The 13,693-nt window shown below is 31.9% G+C and overlaps 1 protein-coding gene across 1 annotated transcript in view; it reads left to right on the forward strand.

Moving 5' to 3' along the window:
* The window catches only part of LOC125060179 (suppressor of lurcher protein 1), a 267,859-nt gene that overhangs the window by 48,603 nt on the left and 205,563 nt on the right, over positions 1–13,693 (forward strand). Inside the window, exons 3-4 of the mRNA XM_047664946.1 lie at positions 3,367–3,433; positions 9,547–9,727. Coding sequence (XP_047520902.1) covers positions 3,367–3,433; positions 9,547–9,727 — 248 coding nt within the window. The remainder of the gene's footprint in view (positions 1–3,366; positions 3,434–9,546; positions 9,728–13,693) is intronic.

Here is a 13,693-nt window from a genome sequence, read left to right on the forward strand (position 1 = left end):
TGACAATGTTGTAACGTGGCTGTCAAAACTTGAATTCAAAATAGAAATGTCTGTGTAATGTAATGTGTAATGTATTCCATCTCATTCTTTTATACGTTCAATCCTACAGATATATATGTTTGTCTCTTTCTACATAACGCCTCAACTTTTCGTGTTACACTTGATTTTACTCCTCATAAAATTTCCGTACCGGGCCTTATAACTCAAATCGTTTCTTAAGGAGTAAACTCCAAAAACTTTCGCGTCGACCGAAAAATGTAAAATGAATTAATAAACTATTTGTTCCTATACAAATTACTTTTAGATACAAAAATTATAGGCTACTTACAAAATTCCGTTCTGCGTTCAAACACAGCAACTTTCACAGCAATCCTCCTTATCCATTACAAGTCTAAGTAGATAAATAAACTAATTGGGCTTGGAGCTCATCTCGTTATCCCAACGGACTGAGTGGCTGTTGATTTACACGTTCCGCTGATACCTTCGCTACTGCACTTTGTTCTTCCGCTACGTTAAACGCTTTTATTTTTAGCTTTACGTAGATCGCACAAATGTTTTTGTTCCTCGAATTTTAATGTACTTTTCACTTAATGGCGGAGCCTCCGTTTCGTTGAAAGGAACGCGAAATGTTATATGTTAAAAGCGAATTGTATTTTTAATACTTATTTTGATCACATGTATAATGTTTATTGCGTTCTTTATCTTATTTAGGATCTATTATCCAAATAAGATAAACTCGTTCCTACGAGTGATGAGTTTTTTTCTAAAAGACCATGTTAGTAGTCTTCGTAGAGACTTACGTTATAAAAAAACTCCTAGTTTTCCATTGAGACAGTGAAACTAGTAGTAGCAGGTTTTGTTTGATCTATAAAATTGGATAAATTTTAACAAAAGATTTTTTTATAATTGTGCCTAAAAAGAATTCTACTTAACATAATACGTACGTACGTAAGTAACGTTCCTTTAAGTAAATAGGTATATATTAGTAGCTTAAGTGAGAAATGTTACAACGCAAACAGTAGATAAGTTAATACATATTAGGATTAAATTTTCATAATATGTTGTATAGAATTTAATCAATAACCCCTAACTAATGTAAATAGCGTACATTATATTAAATTATGTGATAATTAGGTCTCATCATTATTAATTAATAGGATAATGTGTTTTCTCTAATTATAATGCATTGTGCGTCAATATGAATTATGACTATATATTATTTTGAATAATATTAACTTGATTGTATTATGATTAACAATGGATAGGATAATAAATTCGTTCCTCGGTATATAGACTTTTAAATTCGACGACTCATTGGTCTAGTGATTAGTACCCCTGACTGTGAATCCATGGGTCCCGGGTTCGATCCCCGGCTGAGACGAACATCGATGTGATGAGCATTTTGGTGTTGTGCTTAGGTTTTGGGTGTTTAAATATGTATTTATATGTCTATCTATCTATGTATGTATATCCGTTGCCTAATACCTATAACACAAGATTCACCAGCTTAGCATGGGACTCGGTCAATTGGTGTGAATTGTCTTTAAAAAAAATATATATTTTTGTTAGAAATATGGAATCTCGTACTTATCACATGTTCTATAAAACTGTAGACATCACTTTGCTTTATTGTCAATAGTTTCCGCAGCGTCGCATACGCTGGGAATTTTAGTAGGTCTTTTTCACATCTTGGGCTACACTATCGTAATTTCATACAGGACCCTAACTTTTATGAAAATATTCAAAAAATTTTCAAAACAGTCTTGTAGTTTTAGAGCCTATTCAATGCAAACAATCAAATCATTCCTCTTTATAATGAACGTAGACATGTATAATTGTATAGCCCCACGCTCATATATAATGGGTGGTAATCACTCACGCATAAGAACAATTATTGGCGCACAAAGAAAGAGAAATACTGCTAAGACCAGGGCTAAAACGTAGTGTTTATATTTGGTCTAACACTAAGCTGACAGCATTATTTATTTTTAGAAATCAAAAAATGAAAATATCGTATAAAAGTAACGATCATTCTTTAGTTATTTATTTCTACAGTTCAAATGCCACAACATTTATTTGGATTCGCTACGTTGACTCAGGCTAAATTCAGTGATGCCACATTACAATAATACATATACAATTACACTTAGATTTTGATACAAGTTTACGTACAGCTGAAAGGTCAAAAGCTGTTAGAAAACCAACCTGGTTACGTTACGAGTGTTACAGAAGAGTAAAGCAAATATATTTCATACGCAATTCATTAAAATTTATATCTCATACTCCGTTTAACTGGCAAACAGTGAACGTGTTGAAAATACAAACTCAACGGGGCTTAGTCCACTATAAAATAAAGGAAAAATTTATTTTGGCATGCCATAGAATTTTAACAACCACAAAATGGACTTTAAAGTTTGTTGCGAGCTAACAAAAAATTCTCCGAGCATGTGTCACCCGCAGACCACAACTTGGCGATATTCTATACTTGTTTCTTAGTTCGAAGCTTTGCTTAAGTGTTTTTGTGCTGGTTGCAGCTTGTTGTAAACTAATATTGTGAATATGAAAGTTTATAATATAAGTACACTTTCTGAAAGTAAATAAAAAACTATAAGCTATTTCTCTTAATTTAATATAAAATCATGGATATAAAGGATAAAATGTAAAATTGAACTATAATCCCTATAACAAAGATGAACGCTGGACGAATATTTTTTCAATAAACCTAGGCATCGAGTACCGGCTTAAAATTGGATTGTTTTTTGTTCACAGATTATAAGTTATCGTATTTATAACAAAGTAACAATAATTAAACATTCAAACAAAGCGTATATTTAATTATTTATCTTATTTGTGTCATATCTTTATCTAATATTTTTCCTTTTCTTATAAAATGTTTCTTTATTATTATATATATATTGGAATATATTTCTAATCTACCTTAAATCTAAAATCCCTTAAAGGTTTCAAATATGCCTATGAAGAAATTTTGGTCATCAGTTGAAACGTGTTTCTTATGCTGTCTCACTGAAACTTTTTAAGCTTTTGGCAAATAATCGTTTTTATATGTGGCAATTTCAGACAAGACAATCAGTTGAACTGCACAATTGTGAAGACGTAGGTTACAATAAACACAAGTCCCAATACGTATTAGGTAATCTTCTACTTATCAATCCGAAACAAATACTATGTTGGAAATAAACCAAGAGTTTGTTTTCCGCTACGAAAGGGACAGTCACACAATGAAGAGTTCGAACAAAATCAAAATGGGGCTACAGTGAATATATGGCTTTAAGTATAGGACTTTAAGGTGCTATTTCAAAAAATCCTCTGCTAAATTAATTATTAATTGTATTCTTTTTGTTTCAGCTCTCCGCAACGTTGATAGCATTGTTGTCGATTCACGTCGCTGATGAAGGACACGCTGTTAATCCAAGTAAGTACAGTTTATATTCGTTAAAATTAAAATACAAAAATTAATGGGATGGCGAAAATCATTTGTCCATTATATCGTTGAACATTACATATACTTTAAACACAAAGAAGGTACACAAATGTAAACAGTACAGAACAAGTAAACAATAGGATTATCGATGAATGAATTATACATTTGGTTATACATGCGTTTAGCGTAAATACCTCGAATAAAACATGTTTGAAGACTTTGTTATTAGGTAAAAATAGCGTTATTTATCGGCAACTTGATTTGAATGGTCAGTTAACACCTACCTGTAGAGAAAAATCGATCAATGTCTGGGTATCCGTTATATATTTAGATATCGACTTAGGTCACCCGCAAACCGGGCATGGCTAATTTGATTCAACGTAGGAGCTTGACGTGTTAATAGTCCATGAAGATTGTCATTTTATAATGATTTTGGCGGCGTTCAAAACATGTAGTATTACTATATTAACTGACAGAAATTATATACATAAATATGCCAACTAGATATTGTCAGATTTATGACATTATTCTAATTAATTAAAGATAATTAATTTATAGCATACATAAAGTTGTAAAAATGGCCAACTTTGTGCAATCCAGCTACTGCTACCATTTCTCATAGCAGCAAATCTATGAAGCAAGTACAAATAAATATATGAAGCACAGTTGCAGTTTCATTATTTATTAAAGCCAAATAGTTTTACAAGCATTTTTCTAATATTAAATAAAAGATCAATTTCAAGGAAGATACCTCACTAATTAATGTACAAGACGAGGCAACAAAAATTGACAGAATTCTTAAGAACATACCATTTAAATACCATCCGTATCACCTCGACGTCCGTCGTTCCACAACAGAGCGTTTTCTAAGGCAGTTTTTGCCGCGCACCACCACTATGTGGAACCAGCTGCCCACAGAAGTATTTCCGAACCAATTCGACTTAGGGTCCTTCAAGAAAAGAGCGTACCAATTCTTGAAAGGCCGGCAACGCACTTGCGAGCCTTCTGGCATTGTGAGTGTCCATGGGCGGAGGTATCACTTAACATCAGGTGAGCCTCCTGCCCGTTTGCCTCCTATTACATAAAAAAAAAAAAATGTATTCAACGCTTAAAGAACCTTTTACTAAACGCTTCTTAAAAATACATAGTGGAAATCTCTTTGAATCATACAATTTATTCTCGTTATTGAATGTAAAACCCATTAAGAATAAAAAAAATTCTTAGTTGTTGATACCAAAAGAACGAACTATCAGAGAAATGTTCTCTTGGTCGTTTCACTGAATTCTTTAAAAAACTAATAATAACATAGATCTTCTTATCCTATATACACCAATAATAATAATAATAACTTAACTTTACAAACGACACAAAAACAAACTTAACTTAAGCTTGATATTTATTGTTACAAGAAATTGAGTATCCTTTTTTGTGGTTCATTTGATTTTTAGAAATGAACCGAGGACTAGTTTATATACATACATCATGTATGATATCGCTATGTGCTGATTTCAATTTCGTCACCAATTGCCTCGATTATGTATGTGAAACTAAAAGCAATTCCTGACTATAAAGTGCCCAATAAAAACCTTATGAAACTATCATTAATATAAAACGTTTATGCAGTAATAATTATGCAGTCCTAAGTATAAAATCTCGTATATAAAATACACAATAATTTTGAAACGAACTAATTTGGATCTTCGGAGCTGTTTTAAACAAATTATATCAATATAAATTTAAGTCTACCTTTTTTTTCTTTCTCGGTCTTTTATATGAGGATCATAATTCGTCTTACATACAAAAAAATCTAATAATGAAAATCATTCTCGACTCCACATGAAGACACAAAAAATTTAATCAAAATCTGTTCAGTCGTTTACGAGTTTAATAACGAACACATCCACAAACGATTTATATATATACCAGCTGTTTATTTTCTGTATAGATAAATAACCTAGTTGCCGACTGCAGCGCCACCTGACGGGCTGAATTGTGAATCTAAACCATCCAGGACGCCACCCAAACGCCTACAAAAAAATTCATTCAAATCGGTTCAGCCGTTTAAGAGGAGTTCAGTGACATCACGCGTACAGTAGAATTATATATAAAAATATTTGACACACAATATTTGACATTTTAAGTGCAACGAACGAGTTGTTATAGGTGGTTAAAAATTTGAAAATGAATATCATTATTATGTATTTCTGTAGTTTGTCGAAATAATGCTAAGTATGTACTTGTTTTACATTGTTTAAGATCTCGATATAACAATTTTCCATCCGTTTCACTACCACTACTATACACGTACACTAGCTAATTAATATTTGATTATGAGTGAATTATATAATGTTGATGAGCATAATCAATACTGTGACACGTTATTGGATCCTTCAGATTCCGGATAATATTCATAACATTAGACATAATCTAATGCATGTGAATATTCATCGAGGCTGGATTTGAGAATATTAAGCTCCGGTTAAGTTAGGGAATGTCGATATTAACCTATTACGGATATAACTAATAGTTGAATGGCCAATTTCTACCCGTTCTAATAAAAATTTATTGAACTCTCGAGACTGCAGTGTAGTTTTAGGGTTTTAGGTAACACTTGTGTTGGTGGCGATATTCACATGTGGTTGAACTGGGTTATCAAAACCAATACATCAATTTTAATTAAGGAGAGGAGGTGACCACGTTATAGCACCCGTCTTTGGGTAAGTTAGCGGTAAGTATGAGTACAAAAAAAAACCAGTGGTGCTACCTGTTAGGTCTGGTTTGGTGGTTTTCATTTGTTTTTCTAATAGGCAAGTAGGTGGTTAGCCTTCTGTGTCTGACATACACCGTCACCATATTTTAGGTTTTTGGAATGCCAGATTCCTCACGATGATTGCCATCATAGTATGATTTCTAGAAGTCTATTCGTGCACAACAATGGAATCAGACATGAAGTTGCACGCTGAAACCACCAACACTGGTCTCTTTGTCTCTCTTGTCATATTATATGACTTACATACGTCAAAAATGTGTTTGATTTGACATACGGGAATCAAAGCGCCAAGTCTTAATTTTGAATTTAAAGGTTAGCTATTATTTTGTTTCTAGTCTTAGAATGAAGATAAAAATTGTAATTTTTTGGTAATATTGCTCCGAAATAGCGGTGAAAACTACAATTACGTACAAATTTTTGTCAAACCAAAAATAAATATTTTAGAGTCGAACCAACATTTTTATATGTTATTTGTTTGTGCTATGTTCTATAATACTGTATGATCATTATAAAAATATAAATGACTAAATGCCTTACTCAAATTAAACTTTATGAGTTGGTGTAACATAATAAAACAATAATGATATTAACATTTTAGTGAAAATTTTTAAAGAACTTAATAGTCTGTAGACAATTTTGGAAGTATGCGTTTGTAATCAAACCATGATACCTTCCTGGGTTTGATCCTATTACAATCTGAATAACTGTATATTACAAAGTAAGTAACTAATTCTTTGAGGGCCAACGAAAAAAAGATTGATTCACTTTCAAAAGTATAAAGAGAATATGTCAAGTCTAGAAACATAGAATAAAATTTTAATAAAAGGACCGACACGACGGAAAGCTCGGATTATAACTGAGTGTAGACCAGGGAAAAGCATTACACGGCCGACATTCATATTTTATTTGTAGCGAAGCACTCTCAGTTATTAGAAACTTTTGGATTTATGTCGAGTGTGTGTTTAAAAATAATTTTTATCATTCAAAGCTAAATTTTAACCTATTTAGGTGAATTAATAAATAATCATAACGTTATTACCTACTTCGTTTAATAATGTATAATTTAGCGTTTTTACTATAAGTAAAAATAAATATTTTTTCAAGTATTTAGGGCTAATTAATGTGGTATAGTATTTATATTTGAATTTTTGTACCTTTAATTTAAACATAGTTGTAATTTCGATATTTTTATAGTACAAATAAAACATAACGTACAATGCCACTGCATTACATTACAGTATATTAATATTTTATACAAAGATGCACAAATGAATAGAGGAAATATTATATAAATAAAAAAAATATATTAGTAACAATTTTACATTAAAAAATTGCAAAAACTTAAATTATTTAACCATACCGCAAATCATATAATCGTAAACTATTAAAAATTTTGTCACGCTTTATGCAGGTATTTCAAACTGCTGCTCTTTTCAATGAATAGACAGAAGATTTTTGAGGGGAGTCGTATGATTAGCTAATTAATTATATAAGAACAAAAGCACCGTTGGTTCATACCTATATACCATGTACTTGGTATGCTTGTGAAGTAGCTAAAGTTACCCCACATGTAATTTATTATGCCGTTCGACCACTGTTGCCGGAAATTGTGTCGGTTTGATCTCGGTCTAACGGACCCTGAGTTCTACTCAACGATCATTTTGTTATGAAATTTGGGTTAGCAAATCGTTTGGCTATATTACTACGGAAAACATACCTGCGCTCTTTTGTTTAATAATCCAAATAAAGGTATACTAGGTGCACTATAGCATGGTGCGTGTGACAGTTGCCTAATTTTTCTTTCAATTTGATTTTATTTGTAGACTAGAACATTCAGAGTTAAATTTAAGTTCTACACTTATTAATATATTACGAATGTGGTAAAGCTGAAATACTAAGTAATTTTTTAATTATTATTTAAATATTATAATTAATTCACACCAATTGACCTAGTCCCACGCTAAGCTGGTGAAGCTTGTGTTGTGGGTACTAGGCAATGGATATACATACATATTATAGATAGATAGACATATAAATACATATTTTAACACCCAAGACCTATGCACAACACCATATGCTCATCACATGGATGTTTGTCACAGCCGGGGATCGAACCCGGGACCCATGGATTCGCAGTCATGGGTACTAACCACCAGACCAAGGAGCCGTCAAATTATTTGTTACCTCACGGCAACACAATATTATTGGGGTATGACGTAATCAAGAGTGAAACAAAAAATTCAGCAACTGTCACATAGTATATATATGACGTTAATGTCAATGTCAGACGTCAGTACGATTGTGACTACAGGCTGTAGATACATTAGCGTTATTAACATCACCAAGTAGTACCTACTAGTAAATCAAAATGTACTAACAAAACTCGAGTTCTAAGTGAAATTCCAAGTAACATAAGCAGAACAAGTTTCCTTACGCGTAACTCGTGTCATGTGATGTACGTCGCAAATTTATTAAAATATTCAATTTATGTAATTGAAACAAATGGTATTAGGTTTAATTTTAATCAGTGGAACAGACATTGCCTAAATTTAATAAAAGCGTGAGGACTGACGACATTTTCCTTGAAGTCGTCCTAATTTCTCAGGCCGAGAATACTTCAATTTTCTACTTGACATTGTGACCATTGCTAAGCCGACTTAGATTTTCTTATTAAATAGCCATTACGAATTATTTATATTATGAGCTTTGCTTTGTGGTTGACGCGTATAGCATATAACCTGGCGGTCCGTGGTTCTCCAGCCAATAATTAATAATAGTAATAGTATGTTTGTACATCTACACGCCTTAACAATATGACTGGCTCATGTCAACTAGACTTCAACTGTCAGTATCCTATGCAGTCTACAGGTCAGGAGTGATAGGTAATTGCGTTATTGATGCCAAGTTATATAAGTATCTGCATTTTTAATTCGCATTGAACTAAAAGTATTCGATTAAGTCCCGAAAAACATTAATTTATACATTATCAAACGTATACTACAGTAAATTCTTATTATATACTACACATATATACAATATACATACTACTTAATTGAAGGCTGAATCGGCATAAACATAAAATTATGTTTTAGTTTAAAAACAAAGGCCTGATAAAACATTTCTCCCTTTACTTACTTAAGCATATTGCAGTCGGTCTTGACTGCAATATGCGGTCCGTCTATGGCCCGCTTAAAGCGGGCATACACGAACCTTAAATTAATGAATAAAAGTTATTAGCTATAGAAGTTTATTTGTTTCAAAAAGTCGCTGTACCAAAACCCGAGTGGAGTATATTCTAATAAACAAACAAATACAGTTGAGTATACGTTTTCAGGTTGTTCGTGTATCCGGTTCACGGCTGGTGCGGGCGGCGCAACGCGCGGTACTTTCAGCAGCCCAGACTTTCCTCATGCATACCCTCGCGCTCTTTGCCTTCTTTACACATTCATCGCGCAACCCCACCAGATCATTGAAATTGTATTCAGTGATTTCGACGTGTATAAGGACCATGTCGAGTAAGTATGAGATATTTATATGTATTTAACTGGTTTAACCTCTTAAGGTGAGTGAGTTTAAAGAGTTATTTATGGCTAGATACATAATATATATTTTTAATATAGAAACTTTGTTAGTAACGGTCACAAATATATCAATAACAGTACAGTTATAGTGTCAAGTCATGGGTAATATGTGTAGAACTTTTTCTGATAAAACTTATCATTTTATAATATATCATTTAAAAATCAACAAAAAATATTTGTTTTAAATTGAGATATATTTATTTTAACCATATTCTCTACCATTAGAACAACTTAACACTAAATCGATAAAAAAAACAAAACACTATCAAAACAAACAATGGACAATCTTAAACTGAATCAGTCTTTACCACAACAGTATTAGGCACACGAAATGCACGCGTAAATTATGCATTTCTGAGGTACACATTAATTTATTTCCCTAGTACCCGTGACCCTTATGGCACTCGCTATAAACAGCTAACAGTTGGCTAAAAGTTCTTAAATAACATGTATTAATCATAGATTGATGGAATCAGAGTTTGAAGTGTAATTTATCTTCCGAATTGACGTAAAAAGCTAATCACTGGCATGACACGCCGCCAAACTCCGATACCACAGATTACGCAAGTTAGCCAATTTGTTACTTATTACTTACGTGACGATGTTATTAATTAACTAACAACTTTCCTCGGTTTCGTCTTAGTGAAAGTTCCACTACACATGATAAAACTGTAACACCATACACTACTCATAACTGCAAATTTAGCTTTCTCATTAATATTGCATAGTTATTTCTTATTACGCTGTATCAACAACTAATACACGGTAAAAATAATGATTTCATTAGACATTTGAGAACAATTGTTTCTGCGACAAATTAATTAGAATAGAAAATAGTTGCTAATTTTACAGCCTCAAATTAATGGTTAACGAATGTATACTTCTGTGGTTTGAATCCCGTCGAAAAAAGAACTGTTTACTGACGTTGACGACAATCTTGAGAAACCAAATATTTCCATTAATAACCGCTGACGCCGTGTCCTTAATACGTTACTTAACAGAAAATCAATGTTTTAATTGGATACAAATATTTCGATGTTATATATAATTAACCTAAGAAAATAATTATGTTTAAAGCTTAGCTAATACATAAAAGCTAGCGGCTTCCAACGAACTACTGTTACACAATGTGAAACAACATTTGAAAAGATTGCGGACAATAATTGAGGTTTCTAAGCTTTCTCATTTCACTAGATTATTCTTAATTATTCTCTAGATTTCTTGGACTTGTAGGTCAACGAGTTTTCTTCCTTCCATTTTCCGGTCATTTGGCAATGAAATTGAGAGAATTCTATAGGATTCTTGTATAATGTTTTGTTAGAAAAGGTTCGCGTACGTAAAATTTGCTTAGTTCATTTGAAGTAAAACTTCTTGAGGGTAAAATTTTTACGGAACGTCACGAAGATGTGCAGCGTTTTCGCGATTTTTTTTTCTTTAATAAAGATGTGCTATTATAATAGTGTGGTGCAATAATTATTCATACTTGAACACCGACGGTGTTTTTAATACATATCGATATCATTATTATTTTATTAAGTAACTAAATTACCATTTTCTTTGTTGGTTTTGTATTTTTATAAGGGCATAGAATCAAGACCTTTTTTTGCTAAGACTCAGTTGGCTATTTTAGAAAATGTGCACATAAATTAGGAATTATGATAATAATGAATTTGTTATATTATATTGGTAATTGTTACCATATTTATGGTGGTGTTTCTATATTTAATTATCATTCATTAATAAAGAAAGACTGGCAAAATATAATTATGGGATTCGGGCCGCTTAGTTACTCAATAATTAATTTACAAAGAAGTTAATTTCTGACATGTGTACTTTGTACGTACGCACTTTTTTTTAAATAGTAATTATATTTTATATCTCTTGAGATTAAAATTATTTTTGAAGTCTTCCATTAGAATTTATTATATATAATAGGCATGTTTCTAACTATATAAATGAATTCTATGTATCCCAACTAATGTATTTCATTAATGTTAATGTCAAAAGCATGAGATCGTCTAAGTATAAAATACTATCATACAAAAAGTGTATGTCATATACATTTGATTACATAAATTAAGAAGCCAACGGTAGGTCTTTTGAAAAATGAAAAAGAAATACTAAGGGTAAAGTTCAAACAGTGTATAGCTAAATTAAAAACATAAAATTACAGATAACAATGTAGACTTATTAAACAATTTGATTGAAATAAAATTAATATTTGATACAGACTTATTTCAATATATGTTTTAACACATTTTCAAAGATTGAAAATACGCTTTACCAGATGAAAACGCGTATATAATATGATAAAATTGCAATATTTTATTTTGAATTTGGAATTATAAAACTGTTTCGACGCGTCATGCATTTGTTTATAAGCATGGACATGTATAGTTCTTAATTCAAAATATTTTGTGATAATTAGTTTAAATCTAATAAAGTGTTCCTCTTTTAAATATTCTAGAATATGTTTAAGTAAATCAAATTGGAAGCGTGACATTGCATAATATGTGTATAGCCTGTTTTAATATGTAAGCACAAAATATTCCAGAAAGCCGAGTGTTATGGATTAAATTTGTTCCGTCGGGGACGTGTTAATTCTATCATTCGTTTTATCCTTGACTTGTTTATATTTAGATTTGCACAAAGGGAGGCCAGAATACTGAGAATAATTAAAAAATCTTTTCGATCTTGACGACCTTGGGGTCGGTAGCCATTTTTGTAATCAAGCTAATACGCACCTTCTTGGATTTCAGCTCAAATTATCGGTTATTTAAAATACTCAGTAATACTTGAGTAATATTTTAGTTGTGCTTTAATTATACCAAACCTTTCGTATTATTTTAATCAAAAAGTTATTAGGTTACTTTGTTGTCTTTGAATGTTATTTTTTATATCTTAAATGGTTAGAATGGTTTAGGTCCTGTGTTCTATTTCCAGATAAATAAAAAAGTACATACTAAGTATTTCTTAAAGACGCTTACACGAGCTTGTAATGCTTTTAGCCTTGTAGGTACTGTATTTTATATAACTAAATTTGAAATTCTTAGGGTTCTTTATCTAAAAAATATGTTTGGTCGTATACCATCTGGCATGACGTGAGTAATAAAAGTTACAGCTGTATCACGAAGTAATCAACCGACGAACCTATTGCTTTTATTGTATTTATAGAATTCCTCGCTGTGCCAAGTGAATCACAAATTATTGTTACTATGTAAATTGTTCATACTTCTAAATTTAATTTTAACCGCAGTGAATGAAGCTAAATAGTGCAAAGTCCTGCGGGTGAAAATTTGCGCGACCCATCTATACCCTTGAGATTAGTTTTCTCTGATTTTCAACACTCGTTTAAAGTTTAAATTGCTTGGGATGTTCCATGACAATTATATTTAACAACTTTAAGTTTAATCTGTTATGAAATTTCGTTATTGACGAGGTGATTTATTAGGTTGATGAAACCTTCAACTTCAATTCGCGTGCCTGAAGGTATTTAAAGGGTTTTACGTGGCGTTTTTAAATGTATAAAGAGCTGGATTCATGATAACGGGATGCAGCCAGCGTTAGGGGATTTTGTCTAAGAGGCAAAACTTTTACAAAACAAGTATTTCTTCTTCTATATAGTGCCATCTCTTTGCGAAGGTTGGCTCATGATGGCTAGTTTAATTTTGGATGCCGCGCTTCTAAACAATGACTTGGTGCTTTAGCCAAACATTGTCTAAGGTTGTTCAACCAGGACGTGCGTTTACGGCCAGGTAGACCACTTTCCTTCTACCTGCCACTTTGCCTTGTATGATTAGTTGCAGGAGCTCGTATTTTTGGTGTTACGTAAAACGTGTCCGAAAACTCAAGTTTCCTTGTCTTAACCGTCATAAGCACTCTTTGTTATTCTGCATTCTG

This window comes from Pieris napi, chromosome 21 (assembly GCF_905475465.1).
Source record: "Pieris napi chromosome 21, ilPieNapi1.2, whole genome shotgun sequence".
NCBI classification, from domain to species: domain Eukaryota; kingdom Metazoa; phylum Arthropoda; class Insecta; order Lepidoptera; family Pieridae; genus Pieris; species Pieris napi.